The sequence below is a fragment of the Notothenia coriiceps genome, unplaced genomic scaffold (assembly GCF_000735185.1).
Source record: "Notothenia coriiceps isolate Sejong01 unplaced genomic scaffold, NC01 NC01_scaffold00029627, whole genome shotgun sequence".
Lineage (NCBI taxonomy): Eukaryota > Metazoa > Chordata > Actinopteri > Perciformes > Nototheniidae > Notothenia > Notothenia coriiceps.
In genome coordinates this window covers 79194-99022 of record NW_011362328.1, presented here as the reverse complement: position 1 = coordinate 99022, position 19829 = coordinate 79194, and the positions used below count along the sequence as shown (strand labels likewise).

The following is a 19829-nucleotide window of genomic DNA, read 5'->3' as shown; positions in this document are numbered from 1 at the left end:
CCAACCCAGAACTAGAGTCAGGACAAATTTGCTGCATCACAACACAAATTATGACATAACGTTCAAAATAAAAGCATCCCCAACTGTGTCAGTGATGGATTATTTCTCTGAAGGTTGATTTGATGACTTCATTTTTAAATAATGATCAGCAAAAATGGAGAGAGACTACACATTTTCAACCAAAAAAACCCCAGAATGCTACTTTAAAGTCTTTACTCCCTAAAGTCATTGCTGGCATCACCGCAGCAGATTTGTCACCCGTCCAATCAGAAGCTCAGGTTCTGGGACAGTTTAGGTCACATGACTTTGGGTTGTCACGTTGTTTCTTCCTGCATCACCCGCAGGACCGCAAGAACCGACTAATTATCCCCGAATTATCCCGAGTCAACTCACATCATGACAACAGTGTGTGTGTGTGTGTGTGTGTGTGTGTGTGTGTGTGTGTGTGTGTGTGTGTGTGTGTGTGTGTGTGTGTGTGTGTGTGTGTGTGTGTGTGTGTGTGTGTGTGTGTGTGTGTGTGTGTGTGTGTGTGTGTGTGTGTGTGTGTGTGTGTGTGTGTGTGTGTGTGTGTGTGTGTGTGTGTGTGTGTGTGTGTGTGTGTGTGTGTGTGTGTGTGTGTGTGTGTGTGTGTGTGTGTGTGTGTGTGTGTGTGTGTGTGTGTGTGTGTGTGTGTGTGTTGAGAGAGAGAGAGTGTGTGTGTGTGTGTGTGTGTGTGTGTGTGTGTGTGTGTGTGTGTGTGTGTGTGTGTGTTTAGAGAGTGTGTGTGTGTGTGTGTGTGTGTGTGTGTGTGTGTGTGTGTGTGTGTGTGTGTGTGTGTGTGTGTGTGTGTGTGTGTGTGTGTGTGTGTGTGTGTGTGTGTGTGAGAGAGAGAGAGTTGTGTGTGTGTGAGAGAGAGAGTGTGTGTGTGTGTGTGTGAGAGAGAGAGTTGTGTGTGTGTGTGATGGTGAAACGGGGCATCCCATCACTCGCACACAACAATGCATCTGCCTTGTTAACTTCTTACTTTTCCCTGCCTTGTCTCTTTGTTCGTGTGTTTGTGTAGGTGTGTGTGTGTGTGTGTGTGTGTGTGTGATGACATTACATCAACATGTCTTTGTGGTGCCTGGCTATGTGCTGGCTCTTCTCCGAAGGCCTCCTAAAGCCCTTGGTGCAGTAGTCACAGCGGTGTGGGTAGTCCTTGGTGTGAATGGAGATAACATGGCGTTTGAAGCCAGAAGCGTCCGTACTGTTATACTCACAATACTGGCACTGATAAACCTTTCTACCACTGTGTGTCTTCATGTGTTTCTTCAGCTCCGCCGGCTGCCGGAACCCTCGCCGGCAGCGCTTGCACTTGAAGGGAAGGTCCTTCGTGTGCAAGGACAGGATGTGGCGACTCAAAGTGAAGGTGTCCGGGGCGTTGAAGTTACAATGTCGGCACTGGTGCACCTTGTTGCCCTTATGTGTCTCTGCATGCTTCTTCAGCTCCGAGGGCCTGTGAAAGCCTTTCTCGCACACGTCACACTGATGGGGGAAGTCCTTGGTGTGTACAGAGATAATGTGTCGTTTCAGGTCGCTGGAGTTGGTGCTCTTGTGCTCACAGTGTGGGCACTGGTGGGTCTTGTGGCCTTGCACCATCTCTATGTGCCGCTGGAGTTCCCGTGCGTCGGCGTATGCTTGCGGACAGTGGCTGCACTTGAAAGGCAGATCGGCGCCATGCTTGCTCTTGATGTGAGTCTTTAGGTTGGACTGATCTGCGCAGCGGAACTCGCAGTGCGGGCAGTGGTAGGGCTTCTCGCCCGTGTGGGTCCGCATGTGTTTCTTCAGCTCTGATGGGTGGCGGAAGCCCTTGGCGCACTCGACGCACACGTGTGCAAAGTTCTTACTGTGTACAGCCAGCAGGTGACGGTTGAGCAGACCCTGTTCAGCGGTCTCATAATCGCAGTACTTGCAGTGATGCAGTTTGTTCTCCCGGTCCTTGACGATGAGCTTGTCGGAGCCCAGAGGGCTGGACTCGTGGTAGCGCCGCGCGTACTCGCTGTATTCTGGAGAGCGCTCGTTGTGATTCAGCAGCTTGTGACTCTCGAGGTGGTTGTGGAAACTGATTTTCTTGTTGGTGGTGAAGTCGCAGTCTGTACATTGGTATTTCTTCTTCACCAGGTGGTCCGGGTGGTTCTTCATGTGACATTTGAGGAAGCCTCTTGAGCGAAACTTCTTTCCGCATAGGTGACAGGGGTAGACAGTCAAGGGCAACCCATCTGGTCCGATGATAACAGCTGGAAGAGAGCGATGGAAATACTGTTATCCATCAAAAAATATTACATTCTCACTAGCAAATTATCTTCTTCACACAAATTCTAAATCTGTCCATACCGGTCTGAGACTGTCGAATATCTCCTTTCTTCTTTTTCTTAGTTTTGGGTTTAAGGACACGGTTGTCCCCGAGTCCCTCTCGGATTTGCAGAAACGGTGAAGCCGCTCCATTCTTCACCTGATCGATGGTATTACCTGCACGGAAAAAATAGAATTAACTTTAAATTCTAAGTTTAGCTAAAATTGGTTATTTGAAAATATGCTCCAATACACTTTCAAAATGTATTAATATGGCGTATCTGAGCTGTGAGACATGCTGTGCAAACTGTCCAAATGTAGAAACATTTTGTTGATTACTCATTTCAAAAGCCGCCTCTTACTGATCTCCTTCAAACACTCAATGTGTTGTATATAAATCATAATCATTTCAATGTCAGCTCATCGCAAAAGAAACTGCTTGTTTATTATGGGCGCATAATAGCCATAATTATATAACTAATTAACTAACAATTGTTTGTTTTGTGCCTATGCTTAACTAGAGATCTATTATCGGTGTGTTTTTCCTTTCGATTTGTATCGCAGACAGACAAGCAACTTGTTGTATTTTAGCAGTATTCAAAAAGCATTGGGAAGGCTAAAGTGAATACACTTTAACAGTTGTATTTAAAGTGATGAACATGTTGTATTTCTATGGCGATATTAAATAACGTTATTGCACACATTCCTCATGTCATGTAACTCTAATTGACACCTTTTGCTCGTTTACAGCCACACGACCCGGCTGAGACAATACAATTAAAGTGGTTTCACAAAGGGACATACTGATGTCATCATCGTCATCCTCGTCACTGTCATCCTCATCATCCTCTTCTTCTTTCGGGTGGTTCTTGACCGCCATGTAGACCATCTTGTCACGGCCAACTCCCAGTCTGCCTGACGATGCAGCTTCCAGGTCAGGATGGCCATTCTGGTAATCATCCTCTGTTATTACCTCTGTTCCACCTGGAAAGAGATAACATTACAATTGAAATCGAATCCATGATCAACATTACGTTTAACAGGGAAGAATTGTGTTGTATTGTTGAAATGATTTGATTATTCTAAAAAGTCACTTACCCAAGTCATCATCTGCTTCAGCTTTGAAAATGTAGACTTTGATGACCTCGGAGCCGTCCTCCTCTTTACACTCCTTGTCTTCCATTACCTCAGTGCTGATCTCCAGGGGAGTGTCTCCTATGTCCAGCTTCTCTCCCACCTCATCCACTACAGTAACACAAGTAGTCATGGTTCATAAAACATATCAATAATAAAACATGGTATTACATATGAACAAAGTTAATTAACGTATACATGATGAAATTATGTCTTACAGGAGATCATGAGGTAATCCTCAGAGCTGCTTCTTGCATCATCATCCTCGTCCGTCTGCAGGGAGACAGCCTCTGCTGGCATCTGTTGGTGGATGATGGTCTCCGAGTTGGATTCGGTCACCATCAAGCCTTCTGACACGAGCTGGTGGTCCAGCGTGTTGTCCTGGTGGTCAGACAGCAGCTCCGCCACAAACACCTGGTCTGGCATGTCATCATGATGGTGGTTTGAGTCCTGGATGAGGTCTGCAGTGAGGACATGATGATGGTGGTGATGGTGGTGGTGATGGTGGTGATGGGGGTCCAGATCTTCCTCTATTGCAACCTCTGTGCCCATAATATTCTCAGGCATGATCACACTGTGTTCTGAGGTCACCATGTCTTCAGAGCTAATTTCATGGGCTTCTACTCCTTGCGACTGCAGACTCTCCTCATCTACCTCCAGGCCTTCAACAACCTCCGCCTCCAAACCCTCCTCTTCCACTTCTTCCTCAAGGCCCTCGACGATGTGAACTCCCAGGTCTTCGACATCAACCTCAGTTTCCAGGCCCTCAACCACATGTGCCTCCAGACCCTCCACTTCCACCTCGCCATCGACAACATGAGCCTCCAGCTCTACCACATGTGTCTCCAGCCCTTCGACCTCTTCTGCCTCCAAGCAGTCAACATCTGCATGTAAGCTCTCCACCACTTCCGTCTCAAGTTCTTCCACCACCTCAGTCTCCAGGCAGTGAACCTCAAGCTCATGCTCCAGGAGGATGCCCTCGTCTGTCATCACATCAGAAAGAAGCATACCTTCAGGCACAGACACCACAATATGCTCCCCGTCGATGTGAGCCAGACCCCCCATGCCTGCAACTGTAAACACAAGACACACAGAGAGGGCTGCATGACAAAGAGTTTCCTAAAACAAAATGAGCATATAAACTGCAGAGTGTGTTTAAAATTGTAGCTACAGCAGAGATATCTGAACAGATCGTAATATTGTATAATATTGGTGACAGGTATCACCTGCTCTATGGTGGTTTGTTGGGAAAACGTCAGAATGACAATGTTTGTAAGGCAAGTTTAAACAGTGACTTTTTTTATTTATGTAGGCAATAAAAACCAAATGACATTGGCCCTGTCAACGTGACGGAGGAGACCAAATCAACCTGATTGTATAGAAGTATAGTATAGTTTATAAAGTGTGTATAGAGCAGCTCTCTTACATAGTTAAAAGTGATTACATTATTTTAAGAAATTACTGATTCAATCTTAAAGATATTTAGGTTTTGGCTATACTTTAATTTGTCGGATGGTGTGTATTGGATTACATTTTGAGATGACTGGTTTTCAGCTTGTCCTATTTGACCACTTACCAAAGTCTTGCATGATCATAGCGTGGGGCATCTTAAGCTCCTGAGTGTGTAGCTCCAACACTCCTCCTCCTTGATCCATGTCTTTACTTGGGGAAAAGCCTTAAAATTACAGTGTACACTGTTAGCAGTTTTCTTGTACTGTGTTAGTGTGCTTTACTAACGTGAAAATGAAAGCAAAATGCAACACGGACTAGTAACCAATACATACCTTCACATTTGATGACAAACCCCTTAGAATACAACCAACAGGGTTATTGATGTGCTTCCTTCCATCAAGTTAATCAATCCCTTGGTAAAAGAAAAAAACAAACATAAACAATTGGTACTCATAGGCATTGTGCACATAATAGAAGGGAACAGAAAGGAGGCAGGTATGTAAAAACGTTACAACACAACTTGTATAGCCTACATGGGTTCAGCTTTATAATAAGAACAGTGTTAACACCATAATTAATGGAATGTGTATGAGTAACGTTAAAACACAGGGCCGAACACTTTCACTGAGGAGGAGGGCAGTTTTGTTGTTGACCACTGGCTCCATCCATTGCTTATAAGTAGTACTACAGGCGACTTCAAGCTGATATAGCAATACACCTGGAGCTGGTTGAGCCTGATGGCTGCAGCCCAGCTGAGACAAAGGGCTGTCCCGCTCAGTGTGCAGGAGGACGAGCCCACAGTCAGCAGCTCTGATAGCTATTGAAAGATGAGTCCTGCTTGTTTATGTATTGCCGTCGCACGGTTCAAAATAAGCCAAGTGGGTAATGTCCAAGGATCTGTGGTGACGTTAAAGTCCCGCGGATATATAACTTAAGGATGAAATAAGCAAGGAGCTTATGCATTGGTCTTATTAAAAAAAGTATTTATTTTTGGACTTTCAAAAAATCCACACCAGCTTTGAGTTTATGGCCGCCAATGAAAGTACCGCAGACGTTATGCAATGCATACCAGGGCGGCTACCGCCCTCCACCCACCAGAGCTAACTAGCAAGCGAGCTAAGACTGATCCTCCGAGGCGCCATTTTGTTCTAGCATAACTGCTACTCCAAGGAATGCGACAACTGCTCTTATTTGACCATTTTAAACTTAAATACATTCAACTATACACTCTGAATAAAGGCACCCGCATTACCAACAAACCAACAGGACATATATGACAATAATTATGCAAGTAGCTCTAATCCGCGCGACGACGATCTTCCTGTTGGCTAGCTAGCTTGCTAAGCTAAGTGAAGCAGCTTGTGCCGCATTATCTTCCATGTTGTTTTCCAAAAGGCTGAAAGAGGCCCGCTACGGCCGACTGGGCCCTTGCGTCGTATTCCACATGCCTTTCTAACCGATTCAAAATAAAATTACCTGATAGCGTCCTCTTCTGACTCTATCGGTGTTTCTCCCCCTTCTCAGTTTTGTCTGTTATTGTTTTGGTTTATTTTTGACGGTAAGCTAAGTGCGGCCTGCAGTTTTGGATCCCCGGGCACCCTTTGCTAGGCCTCGGCCAATCAGCTTTCTTCCTGACGAGGGAGGGAGGGCGGGGGGCAGACAATGCGTGGCCTCGTTTACCGCTGATCCCTTACTATTTGCGTCATGCATAAGAGAGCAGAGTAACGTTAAAACACTTTATCCTAATGGGAACATATCTGTGCCCGGATTTGAGACACAACATTCAAATGTTATCACTTTTTTTTTTTTAACATGGGTGCCGACTTCGTTCACATTTTGTTTGCGCAGATGAGGCCTGTGGGCCATTTTGTCACAAGGGGTGGGTAGCGTCGAGCACTCATTTGTGAGGGGTTTGGTGATGAACCCAGGCAGGAAATATCCGGGAGATGCTGCCGCTACTGCTTGTGCTGCGGAGGGATTAAATACTGTGCATAATTGCTGCAAATTAGTTGCATGGTTTATATAATACAAACATAAAAACAAATGCAGAAATTAAAGTTTCAGGGTAGCCTTTATTTTTTGGATTTTAATAACAGCTCCTAATTGTCAGAGGCACTCTGAGGGTGCATAGCTGTCTAAGGCACAAGGCCTTCGTGCATAAACATCTTCTTCATTAAAGTGGTATCCAAAAGCACATTTAAAACCACCTATAGATATGCAGTAAAAATGCCTGCAAAATGCAGTATTATAACAGTACCTTTGATGTCAAGATTCTTCTGAAGTGTTGCAGCGGAAATGCACCTTGGCACAAACCATATATTTCCATGTTTGTATTATTTATAAGGGCAGTGTGGTTTACATGAGTTGCCTTGCTGTGTAAGCAAAGACCATAACTCAAATACAACACCAAACTATAGATAATTTCACAATGAACCATTGAACAATCAAATTCACAATGAACCATTGAACAATGAAATGCACACATCATTGTGGGACACATGAAAGATTTGTCATATTGCAGTTACACAATGATAAGGGAAAAAAAACAAGCATGCAACACTCAGCACCTTCATCTAGTAGGAATTCCCACAGAAAATCAACAAACCACCAATATCTTCATTTAGACCGTCTTCATATCAATTACATCAATAGAACAGGGACCTTTAATATTCCAGCAGTTTCTAGCAATTACCATATAAAAATAAGTAAAATTGACACAAACAAATCTTCTGGAAGCTCAGAGTTGGTCCATATCACAAGTATAGTGTGCATGTGTGCATTATTGTCTGCCTACACACTGTGCCTCTCTGTGTGGGTTGACAATGTTTCATGCTAGGGAAAGAGATGAGTCTTGACTACGAATCCAGTGCAGCCCAGCACTCCAGTCTAAAATTGGGGGACCCAAAGGTTGTAAAACATATTTGTGGACACAGTGGCTGTGTTCTTTGTACAAGAAGAGATAACGGGGAGAGGTCAGGGTTGCAGCAGTTATCATCCTTCCATCACTGGCAACGCTCAGTAACAGCCATCTTTCCAGGATTCATCTGACATTTTAGTCATGCCAAAAGACCTGCCAAAGAATATAAAGTTAGCATTCATTCACAAAAGAGACAAAGTATCATAGAAATGACATAAATACAATATTGCCATAATTAAAGTAAAAAATCCTCAGTTTGTTAAAATTCTCTAATAGCTTGTAAGCACTCACCTCATGGGGGGCTGAGAAAGTTTACTTCTGGTAGGGGCCTGTCCTCGGCCCGCGGCAGCCCTCCCTGCCCCGGTGGAGGCTCTCCCGGGGGTGTAGGCTCCTCCATTAGCCGAGCCGACGGACTGGACCCTGCGGCCCCCTCCTGCAGGCGCTGCTTGGACAACAGGAAGACCTCTTGAAGAACGACCAGCTGCCATTTGAGGGACAGCTTTAACCGGAGTCCGCAGGGAGAGAGGTGACTGGCCGTTGCCATTCAGCCGACTACTAGCTATACCTTGAGTGGAAGAGAGGCTCAGTGGTATAATAGAATCTCAAACTTCTATTACTCTGACAACTTAGATTTAATATACAAAGGATAAATAAGCTGTAACTGAAATTCAAACTACATTTGTGGCCTGTGGGAGTTACAGGAAAGTGTGGCAAGAGCAGTACTGGATTATCAAGGTATAGGTTAAAGGACAGTAATTAAATAATCGTGTAGCAGGTAAGTGATCGGAGGGTTACCTCTACATTTCGGGTATGTCAAGGAAGGAGTAGTGGCAACATTTGTGATGGTTTGCGGAACTCTTACATGTCTGTCACCCACATGTTGTATGAGTGAGTATTAGATTAAATATATAACTGTTTTTTTTATATATATAAAAAGGGTGATCAAAGGGAAATACATACATTTATATACATTTCCTTCAAAGACACAAAAATTGGATTTCTTTTTGAGTTTTTACATGTTTAGGAAAGTATTTACACGTGAAAAATATATAAGAGGAGTAAATGTGTGAGTGTTTGTTGTGTTTTTTAGCTCAGGTCATGCAGAGGTTTTAGGAAATAAAGTGTTAGGATTAGAGTGACATTCGGTATATGCAAGGCAGACACAGATGGGGTGGTGCGGATCAGGTGAAGAGGGAAGGGTTACCTGTGGAGGGGGAGTGGGTCAGGTGGGACATGCGGTTGCCAGAGCTTTGGAGGTTAGCCTCCATGCTGCGGCTGTTCCTGACTGCTTCCAGGGATCGTAGGCTGGTGCGGGGGGCCAGGTTAGGCATGCTGTGCCTCAACTCTTCTGGAACCACACATACATGACACATTCATCTTCAGTGTTTGTAATCACAGCTTTGGGTTCAACAAGAATCTCTGATGGCCACACTGATCTTCTCGACATATGGTATTAATGCTATTCTATCGGTGTTGTTGGCCTACCTTCGCTCTTTGCAAATTTCAGCAGCTCTGCACTGGGGCCCTGAAGTGACCGTCTGGGTGTTCTTGTGCGTGGGGCCCCGAGTCGGCTGCTGTATTCCTGACCGTGGTTGGAGGTGGAGGGGGACAGGCACCGTGGTGAGCCTAATGGAGAGGGCGTGAAGCGATGGCGGCGCTGGGGCATGGAGCAGAACTCGTCCTCTTCGTCCTCCAGGCTGTAACTGTCAAATTCTTGATCGCTGTAGGTGCCGCCCCGCCGCAGGGAGTGCAGAGAGGTGGTGGAGCTGCGTCGGGATGCAGTCGCTGAGCACGAGGCATAATCCTGTCTCAGACCTAACACCAAACACATGCAGTTAAAAAAGGAAACTGCATATACATGGAGTCATACAAATACACCATCTAAATATCTACAGAGGTGTAAAAAGGTGATTGCAATAAGTGTTACTGTGCTTCTACATTTCTTTATCAGCTTTCACCAACAGCAGTGTACTGTTTAAAATATGAAAACACAATCAAATGTCAGGGTTTCCGTTAGCCGGTAATTACAGTTTTTTTAGCTGGTAAAATGTATAAAAACACGGTAAATTCAAAACCTGCCGGTCAAAATGTCCGGTAATAATTAGGGATGCCCCGATCGATCGGCCGATATTCACTCACAGCAGTGATCGGTGCTCTCTATAAAGGCTGATCAGGAGAGCCGATCAGATGACGAAAAAACACGAGACTTTCCTCTGTGCGCGGCAAAAGAAGCTCGCCCAAATGGCTTCACCAGTCTGGCAGTTTTTTAAGGTGTCCGAAAAAGACAATAAAATAGCTATATGCTTATATGTATATAAGTAGTTTGTTTGAATGTAACAATTATGTTTTTTATTGTTTGTGGAAGCGCATCATTTATTGAAAAATGAATCTGAACTTTTCGATCTGTTACGATTATAAACTGAAGCAATATAAAAATGAGCCCCATTAACTGAGTTTTAAACATCAGCATTATATTACCGGTCATAGTCCTGTAATTACCTGCTAATGGAAACTCTGCTACACAATTATTATTATTATTATTATTATTATTATTGAAACATGACCGGTAAGTTTAGAATTTGTCCCGTAAAATAAATTATTTCCGGACACTTGACCGGCAAGAAAAAAATCCTAGCGGAACAGCACACCATGACTCACTTTCTTCCTGCAGGCGAGCCATGATCTGGACATCAGTGAGATCCTGCAGCTTGTAGCCCATAGAAATGGAGTCATCTGATGTGCTGAGCTCACTGTCTATGGACGACTGCGAGCTCAGGGCTGAATGCATGGTTGTTGGGACACCTGTAGAAACACAGTGGGGTACCTGTTACAACAAGCTGCTTCTGACACATACATGGTAACAATAAGCAGTTATTTCAACTTCTGTTCAAGGGGAAATACTAAGTGTTCAAAGAAAAGCTCTCCAGATAGGAAAGAAACAATGGCTACACCTTCCTCATGATTCAAAACACCTATCCGACTAGTATGCATTCAAATGTGTCTTAAATTACATTACATTTCATTTAGCTGATGCTTTTATCCACAGTGACTTACAATTACCAATTACAGGGACATTCTCCCTGGAGTAATTAAGGGCTAAGTGCCTCACTCAAGGGCACACTAGTGGTGATGTTCCTGGCGGGATTTGAACTCACAACCTTCTGATCTTCACCCCACCTCACTATCCATTAGAGCACCATTATCCCTAAATAATCCTAAGCAGTGACAGGTTATACCTTCATTGTGCTGACAATGGTACCAGGTTAAAATATGCACAGCACAGCCAGATGACAATCGTATCCCTGGATGATAAATATATTTTAAACCAAGCAGAAAAAAAGAAATTCACCACACAAAATAACACATTTCATTCAAGGCACTATCCCCCTTTTGAACCAAAAGATGAGTATGACAAATGGCCGACCTTCACCTATGTGGTGACTGAATTGATTTGCTGCCTGTGGGATCTGTCAGACTCTGCTCAGAGACTGGTTAATCAGGTTCATATAATTGTATTATCAATATTTACCATTTAACATATAATCGCCTCAAGGTTAACAAGCAGAGTATTAAATCACACTGTTGTAGATGTTGTAGATTACATTTTGGAAAATAGAAGCTTTATTGTTCCCGAGTGAGTTATAACTGCCTGCACCAGGACACATTTAGATTTAAGTTTATAATTCACCAGGTGGACTCTAACTTAACGTAATTTATCAGACTGGCTGGTGGGAATGCAGACTACCTTTATTGATATTTAATCAATCTTTATTTGACAATTACATTTGGTTTGGTGGTTGAAATCATAGTATAATAACAATTAATAACAATTATTTCACTTCCCTGTTGTGCTACATTCCTACTTATGCATATATTCACAACAAATAAGAGTTTCTCTTCACATGAATACAGTGCAGTTGAGTTTGGCTCATCTGTTCTGAGCTTTTAATTATTCTTATACTTTTTTGACTGAAGCCGCAACGTTTTCTTGAGCAAACATTTTGAAATATTGCAATCTATCCTCTTCATTCAATTATAGAAAGCCAACAATGGAATCACTACTAGAAAGTTTGGTATTGTGATAAAGCCCAGGAAATCAGTATGCAAAATTCCCCTGCCATGGGCGTTTCTGTCCGACACAGACCCAACACTCAGACTGAGGTAAATAGGAAATGACATCAGCATCCAGGGGCATTTGGTTATGTAAAAAGTCTGGGATTAGATAGCATCACCAAGCCAGGCATTTACACCATCATGCAAAGATTTGTTATTTTCAGGGTATTCGTAACAACATCAGCATGGCTGGTCTCAGCACAGTGAAGTGCCAGGTGCTGCGAGACAAAGTGAGGAGCAACACAAATGCAAAGTAAAAATCAGACAAAGTCAAGATCACCAGCATTATACATTTCACACTGGTTAGCATTGCCAAACACCTTCAGAAACCTGGGTTTTTATCCCATTAGAACAAACCACATATACTTTACATAATCACTGACCATCTTTCAAAAACACACGGGTGTTACTGTTTGTCTGCCAGGTGCACACTGTTTACAGTCAACTTAAACAACTCAAGGGAAGTTGACGTGTTTAAACTATTAGCTGTAGAGAATAGTATCTTTTCTTTTTATTTAGGAATAACAATAACCTTTTCATCATGAAAATAATAATAATACTGTGGTTGTTATGAAGTGAAGGGATGGGCAGAATCTGTTTGTGATGCATTCATGTGTGTTGGGCGGGATGACGACGAAAAACCTGTCATTTAAGAAGCTATTCAACTATTATTTGTAGTCATAACAAATGGTAAACAATGACTACCAACAGTAGATATTCAATTCAATTAAAACTTAAGTTATGTTTTGAAAAATGGTTAAAGTATTGTGCAGTATATGCGAAACACAGCTGTGTAAAACATGCTCGAATTGTCTTTGAAAATAACCATTGGGATCCCAGAGGAGACACAGTGTTGATGCATTAGTGCACACACAACTCAAATGACATACATCCGTACAATAACTGACGTAAATCCCACTGTAGTGTTGAGCAGAACATGAGGAGCTGAGTGTGTTAATGTCATGCCATACCTGAGCTGCCACAGGTTAGTAGGGATTTGTTAGTTGATTTGTGGTACCCAGGAGAGATCAGGCCTGAGCCAGCCGAGCCTGCCTCTGCTGGGCTACTGTACATGTTCCTCCATCGAGTTGCTGCGGGGAACAGGAGAGGAGAGGTTAGATATTCTCCCAGAAGAATACACATACTTCAAAAGGATGACATAAAAGAGAGACATGAAGCTAAAAATATGGATGGGATTGATTGATTTTAATGGCCTCATCTTAAGTGTAGGTCTTAGCGCAAACTTGTGTAGGTGCAGCTTCGCAAAAGAGTGAGTTGAAGGCAAAGAAAGATAAGAGGGTGTGGTGATAAATAAATAACATTGACCCATGACGACAGCTGAACAAATGAAAGATCGGATCCCCAGGAAATCCTATTGTTGCCTGGATGGTGCAGAGCGACACGGTGTGAACACACACAGTATCTGCCGCCAGAGGCAGATGGTGAGGGGTACTTTAGACTTAATTGGATTTAAACAAATAATGTAATAATCGGTTGGTGAAGGAGTATGAATGCATCAATGCAACTCTATTTCAGTTATAATGGCTAAATATTTACATTAGATCTAAATGTGACAGCAGCTCTAGTTCATAATGCATTCAAAATAAATAAAAGAAGCATTTTTTTTGGGGAAACGAGGCTGTGATGCACAGAATGAATAAGCTCCAGTTACCCGATGTCTTCCGCATAAATGGACAGTAGACAGAGTTATAACCGACCAGACAGATGTGTGTTTTTTTGTAACTAGGTGTCATTTGCATCTGACTTATTGAAGGCAAGCACAATGCATGTCTGTGTGTAATGGCTCTGCACCCTGGTGCTGCACGTGACCAATCAGAAGCAGATTTATCAACATGTGTCCTGCTTCCATCCGAGGGCTGTAGGGATTAAATAAAAGCAGTGTATAAAGCTGCAGCGGTCAATGTATGCAATAAGAGTCAACCATCTTTTTGTATGGATAAATGTAGACTTATTTGCAGGGTTCCTGCTTTGACCACAGTAATGCACTAGTAATAGCAAGTGCAAACTATTTGACACAATAACTTTAAGATCAAGCTGTCGCAATATTGCATACATAATATACAGTTCACTTTAGAAATCGTCTTTATAAAATGTCTTCTTTTTTTTTTATTTCACCTTTTCTGCTAACCCTATAGTCTTTATGCAAACAGGCAGTTTCCTGGCCTGCTGCTGCCGTTTAAAAAGGAAAGCTGACAGGGGGGGGGGGGGTTGGGGGTAATCCAACCCAGCCCATGACTTCATGTGGTCTTTCAGCCCTGGTGTGAATGGCTCTGTTGTTCAGGTTGTGCGGTGTGCAGGAAGTAGGAGCCGCCGTTGGCAGGGTAAATAATATATGAGGCCTGTTGGATCGGACACCAACTTCTGTCCTCACTCACGTAGAGACGTACGCACCATGTACACACCATGTACACGCCATGTACACGCCATGTACACACCATGTACACACCATGTACACGCTCGCTGTGAGAGCTCGGGCTTTGCCACACAGCTCAAACACCCACAGATCGCTGCGCCCACACAATAGTGGCGAGCAGTATATAAGAAAGCAGCCCATTCACACAGGGAGGTAACACTTAATGCAGCTCTAAGGGAGCAACACTTGTTTCAATGTCCTTTAGATACAGTTTCTTATTTTTAACGTTTTCTTATCTTAGACTTGTGATGGACTGGAAGATTAGTAATCTCTTGAATGAATACAAATGCAGATTTAATAATACGTTGGTTAAGACATTCAAAGGGTTTGATTTGAAAATGTATGTGTGTGTTTACATACTCTGGTCCAGGCGGTTAATCAGGATCCGACAAGCTATTTCTGTCTCTGGGCTGCGATGGTCAAGAGCCTGCCGACACCATTTCAGTGTAGACTCTGACCCTGCTACTTGCTTCTTTGGAGAAACATACAGCCTGTAGAGAAGAGATGGACAAAAGAAAAACAGTATTAACAAGAGAACGGAGAGGATTGACAAAGAGTAAAGGGGATGAGGAGAGTGGGGAAAACTGAGGTAGGGAAATGCCCAGAAGTAAGCCTAATCTACTTTTTATTACACATGTTTGTCAAAAGTGCCAGCAACAACCGAAAAAAAGATTTCATAAACACAAGCTGGAGATTTGGGTAAACTCCTGGCCTCGTTATGCACTTAAGAGTATTGAGAATGCCATGCATAGTAAGAATGTTTTTCACAATGTTCAACACAGGTAGATTTAACGTTGAACCACTGAATAAAACGCTGTGAAGCAGAAAAGATCCCACATAGTGTGTTTAAAGTGAATTATGTACTTAGATCAAACAGTGAGTGGGTAAATACTTTAAGTCGGTAATGCATCCTTGAAAATCCTTATCACAGCCTACACCTGGTTCTCAAACATGACTGCTAAATACACATTTGCCTCATCTTAAATCTGCCTTACATATCATGCTCATCCTGTAATGACAGGCGGACATGTTTTAGCAGCCATGGTGCTTTTTATGCATTGACACAAAGCCCCCATCTGAAAGCAACACTTGACTTTCCAAAGCGTCCTCTGAGATGCGCCCTGTGTTGCCATACTGAGAACAAACAGCCATTAGTTTACCACAAGCTTTGAACTGCCGGTCACATGGTTAATTCTTTGAGTTAGATACACAAAAGGCCCGGACCGACTGGTTCTGGACCAATAAACGAGAAATCATCTTCCCATTGGGCAAACACAAAAGGACCCATTTCCCACTGGAATGAGCACCAACCAATACTGAGGGCAATATTCAGGTCACACACACTGCCAGAGTGAGTGTAGGGGGGGGGCAGGAGCTACTTCTTTCACTCACAATACTTGTGTTTGATGTGGAATAAAGATTAAAGTTCTTCTTGTGTTTGATCAAGAGTTTCGGTCACAGGTAAATAAACCTAGGTGCCTTTCATGCAAGACACAGGTCTGCAAATGTAGTGCCATCAACAAATACCACACCAAAACAAATACACCGGACCGGAATGATCACAGCCTACATTTAATATTGAAGTTTATCTGAGATGTAGGGAACAGCAACATAGAACTCTTTACATTTCTATACTTTTACAGTGGTTCTACATTCATTTCAAATGGACCTCATAGTTATGTTATGGAGGTTGATTCTACTCGGCTGCCAGTGTGCAGTGCGTAAATTAGGATGCTTTAAGTTTAAGCCTGTGTGGGAAGTCTAATAAGCACCACTTTACTAGGCTAAGAGTTTACAAAGTAATTCCTCAAAATAAACTTGAAGAGGAAAATGATGGTGATTTAAGAACAAGTTGGACATTCACATGGCAATTTGGAATTGGCATGCCAGATTTGTGTTGACCTTGTCCAATCAAGCGTGGAAACTATTATTTGGAGTGCAGATACTGTGCCATTGGCAACCTGTTTTTTCCCTTGTACTCTAGGACTTTTAATGATAGACGCACAACAAGAGGCCCTGCAGCGGCTGTTAGCTCGGGAGTGTATCTCCGTGCTGCGTTCTGGTCCCAGAGGGGGTCCTCGGATCACATGCTGCGCAATCCCACCCAAAGCAGTTTAGCCATGCGGCTGCATCCAGCTCAGAGCTGAGGCGATTATGTCGGCGTTGGGATTACTGGACGTTTTGGCTATGATAACCTCCCAAAGCACATATGGTATGGCTAATTATGTGAAACTGAAAATAAGCTGCAAATGGTCAGGCTGTTAAGCTGCTAGAGGGACCATCAGGAACACAATATGGTAGCTGTTTAAGGCAATGTGCACAGCATTTAACAATATGTCTAGACTGAACTCTGGCATGAAATGTACATGGATTAGATATTAACCTTATATTAATGGTCCTCTTGTGTAATTAGAATCGTAATTAGGTAATCAGGTGATTATATTCTGCCATTTAAACTGGAGGTAATGAGCAAAGGTCCTCTTATTGAAAAAAACAAACTGGGTTTTTATAAGGGTCAACCTGTCCCATATTTCGGAATTAACGAATGCAGATATGGCTTAGTTGATCTTTAGTGCATTGTGTTACACGGCTTAGTGAATGTAGATCTATCAACAATAATAACAACTATTATTATTACAATTTTCAAATAGCTTATTTTCTTGAAAAAGATTAAGAGAGCGCTTATTGTAACCGCATTGTTTTCATTCATGCTTGGTATTTAAAAAAAATGTTTTTTTCCATTATAATCTGTCAAACAGGTTGTAGATAGGTCACATCTGTTGTTCAACTTGGTCAGTCAGGGAGCTCAGAGTCAAGTTAACGAAACAATAGACTGTCTCTCACCTCTGTATTTTGACTATATTCACGCTTATTTTTTTACCGCCTCCTCCTTATTTCTGTGTGCCTCTTACTGTCTCTTCTCCAACCATAACACTTCCTCATGACCTCCTAGTCACAGTATTTATTGAGCTAGTGGTCACAGTTAAGCAAAGCTTTGAAAGTACAGGAAAATAATTATTGATCCTGTAAATGAGAGGGAAAAAAATGCAGTTTCTGTCTTGTCAGAAACGTAGTCTAATTTTGAATCCAAATAACTTACAGAACAGTCATAGTCACTTCCTGTGGGGGAGAAACACACTTTTAAGTAAGAGGTTAAAATGAAAAAGAGCAGTGACTCATATGGCTAAAGGGGCTCCTCTCTACTTATACACAGCCGAATGTAACACGCAACTTTAAATGTGGCATTGCTCTTGCCTGGGTTGCAAGAAATTAAATTCCCTTGAGGGTAACTCATATTTACTGGCCCATATGATGATGTATTTTACTTGATATCTATCTCATATGTACAAATGTTAGTATTGACAGAAATATATATTGGATAACCCAAATAAGAGGGCTAAAAGAAGGTTATCAAAGCATTATCAGGACAAAGTGTGGATATTAAGACCTACCAACTATCCTCGTTGTCTTCTTCCGCACACTCATCCTCCAAATCTAGGACATCCACTTCATCCAGTGCAGTTTGGTCCACCCCAGAGTCGTTCTCTGCAAGTGTCTCTGAGTCATAGCTTTCCTGAGAAGGGCTCTCTGGCGTCTGGCACTGTCCCGCTCCGTTGCTGCAGGTCAAGGTGAGAAATCCCCCCGGTGGACCCTGTTCATCGTCTTCCTCCAGCCTGTTGGCCATGGGACGAGGGGACATGTCTTCACCACTGCTGCTGTCCTGAAGTGGAGACAGCTCAAAGTCTGAGCTGCCCAACTCACCACAGTGCTCCAATCTGAGGTGGGAGTTGTTCACTTGTTCACAATTCAGCCCCTCGTTGATATTGACAGAGACTGTGTGGCTGAGAGATTTGCTCCCTCTGTTGCGCAGGGTCTCGTTCTGGACCTCCAACCTGCGAACAAGCTCCTGAAGCTTTCGGACCTCCTCCAGCTCCTCCCCTGGCAGGTCCTGATCCCCCTCTTCTTCCTCCTCGCACCCGGTCTTGGAGCTCTCCATGAGGCCAGTGGGACTGCCATTGTCGGCCTGGAGGAGCACGCTGGCACTGTCCGGGACCACCATGCTCCTGCTCTATTGGGGAGGAAGGGTAACATTACATTTTGCACAAGGACAATAAACGACAAGGCGACATCATAGGCTGTATAAAACATTAGCCCAGGCTTGATAGTACTACATGTTTCTGCCAACACCATTATTGAATGGGCACCATCTTCCCAACCAAACAACAACAACTCAGCACATGGTCCAGTAAATTAAAGAAAGCAGTACAAATATATTCTCTAGCTCATACATTCACATGCAAAGCTTTTGGTCTGGGATACAATGAAGTAGCTTTGGTATCAATGCGCCACTTCTAGCGTTATGTGTTAGCTAATTTCAGCTAATAAATCACCAGTATTTACATGACGCCGACCACTTTTTTTTTTCTCGTTACGTGGCTAACTATGCAACTCCAATAACCTTTGCAACAAGCTAGGCACTAGACTAGAACATAAGAAGAATAAGCAGTGAATCTCCAGCAGGTACATTGTACTATATCTATTCCTTCATGTTTATAGGTAATGTTAGCTGAGCTAGCGTGCTAACAGGAAAACAACCGTACCAGTGAGTGAGCCGTGTTGTCCCAGTTGTCCCTGCGGGGCTGATGACTGAGCTTGCCCGCCACTCGCAGCTCAAACTCTCCGCTGCAGCAGCGACCGCATGAATGAAGAAGAGATTTACACACACCTGGATTGATCCTCCGCCGACGTTAGACAGTGATTATCAAGACACCGGGAATATATCTCTTAGTTAGGCTTGTCCATGTTTTCTTTCTGCTTGAGCATCACGGATATGGTATCGCTCTCTGCTAACTAGCTTGTTGATGGACTTTAGTGAGCAGACCTGCAGCAGCCTCGGCCCTCCCCCTCTGGGCTGTCTCTGCCATTTGGCGCCTCCTATTGGAGAGATTTGGTAGTGCGATAATATCTTTGCTTCATCTATATTGAGGCCATTGGGTGTCGCTGTTTACATAAAAGTGCTACAAGTATATGAATTAAAAGACACCTTTGACCTGCTTCTATGACGTATGACAGTGTAATTTGTATTTCTTCCCATGCGTGGAGGTTCTACTATTGACATGTTACTGCACTCCATTTGACTGGACAGCATGTATCTCACAACAGGCAACTCTTACAGAGTTTCTGCACGTGTATATGCAAATGTCTATCAGCTATAGGAGGACGATGATCATTCTAGAAGTTCACTGCAGGACAATATACTTTGTGGTGCAGGAATCCCAAAAAAAAATCTTACTTTAAAAATGTGGGACTTCTTTATTTGTGCATACAGAAATGCAGGCCAGTGAAACTGTTAAAGAAAATAAACAAATAAATGGTGTTATGAATGCATACATGAAAACTGTTGCACACGGTAGTTGATATATTGGTTGTTTTGCAGGGGTAGTTTAATGACATAGTCTTCAATTTTCT

The 19829-nt window shown here is 43.1% G+C and overlaps 2 protein-coding genes across 4 annotated transcripts; both read right to left on the bottom strand.

The window, feature by feature from the left end:
- Nucleotides 1–1048: 1048 nt before the first annotated feature.
- znf711 (zinc finger protein 711) lies at nucleotides 1049–6498 on the bottom strand. 2 transcript variants are annotated; one of them, XM_010786836.1, is made up of 8 exons: nucleotides 6373–6498; nucleotides 5229–5308; nucleotides 5021–5119; nucleotides 3663–4517; nucleotides 3409–3555; nucleotides 3115–3294; nucleotides 2353–2487; nucleotides 1049–2255 (listed from the first exon to the last, which is right to left on the bottom strand). In XM_010786836.1, exons 3-8 carry the CDS (start codon nucleotides 5097–5099, stop codon nucleotides 1078–1080), a joined length of 2574 nt encoding a protein of 857 aa, XP_010785138.1. In that variant the 5' UTR covers nucleotides 5100–5119; nucleotides 5229–5308; nucleotides 6373–6498; the 3' UTR covers nucleotides 1049–1077. The 2 variants fall into 2 exon arrangements, with proteins under 2 accessions (XP_010785138.1, XP_010785139.1); XM_010786837.1 differs by lacking the exon at nucleotides 5021–5119.
- Nucleotides 6499–6948: 450 nt separating this feature from the next.
- On the bottom strand, nucleotides 6949–19675 carry zgc:66447 (SLAIN motif-containing protein-like). Of its 2 annotated transcripts, none has more exons than XM_010786834.1 (9): nucleotides 18962–19675; nucleotides 17813–18429; nucleotides 14721–14851; nucleotides 12898–13017; nucleotides 10472–10615; nucleotides 9299–9628; nucleotides 9018–9161; nucleotides 8105–8378; nucleotides 6949–7966 (listed from the first exon to the last, which is right to left on the bottom strand). In XM_010786834.1, the coding sequence occupies exons 2-9, from the start codon at nucleotides 18418–18420 to the stop codon at nucleotides 7912–7914; spliced, it is 1806 nt and encodes a 601-aa protein (XP_010785136.1). In that variant the 5' UTR covers nucleotides 18421–18429; nucleotides 18962–19675; the 3' UTR covers nucleotides 6949–7911. The 2 variants fall into 2 exon arrangements, with proteins under 2 accessions (XP_010785136.1, XP_010785137.1); XM_010786835.1 differs by having other exon boundaries at nucleotides 19087–19675.
- Between the last annotated feature and the right edge of the window lie 154 nt (nucleotides 19676–19829).

Excerpts from the sequence above, each read along its gene's own strand:
- znf711 (XM_010786836.1), bottom strand. The coding sequence starts at position 5,099 with ATGGATCAAGGAGGAGGAGTGTTGGAGCTACACACTCAGGAGCTTAAG. Across the intron at positions 3,556-3,662 it reads GGATTACCTCATGATCTCCT|TGGATGAGGTGGGAGAGAAG; the intron begins GTAAGACATAAT and ends GTGTTACTGTAG. Across the intron at positions 2,256-2,352 it reads TATTCGACAGTCTCAGACCG|CTGTTATCATCGGACCAGAT; the intron begins GTATGGACAGAT and ends GCTCTCTTCCAG.
- zgc:66447 (XM_010786834.1), bottom strand. The coding sequence starts at position 18,420 with ATGGTGGTCCCGGACAGTGCCAGCGTGCTCCTCCAGGCCGACAATGGC. Across the intron at positions 13,018-14,720 it reads GATTAACCGCCTGGACCAGA|CAACTCGATGGAGGAACATG; the intron begins GTATGTAAACAC and ends TGTTCCCCGCAG. Across the intron at positions 9,629-10,471 it reads GGCTCGCCTGCAGGAAGAAA|GTCTGAGACAGGATTATGCC; the intron begins GTGAGTCATGGT and ends GTTTGGTGTTAG.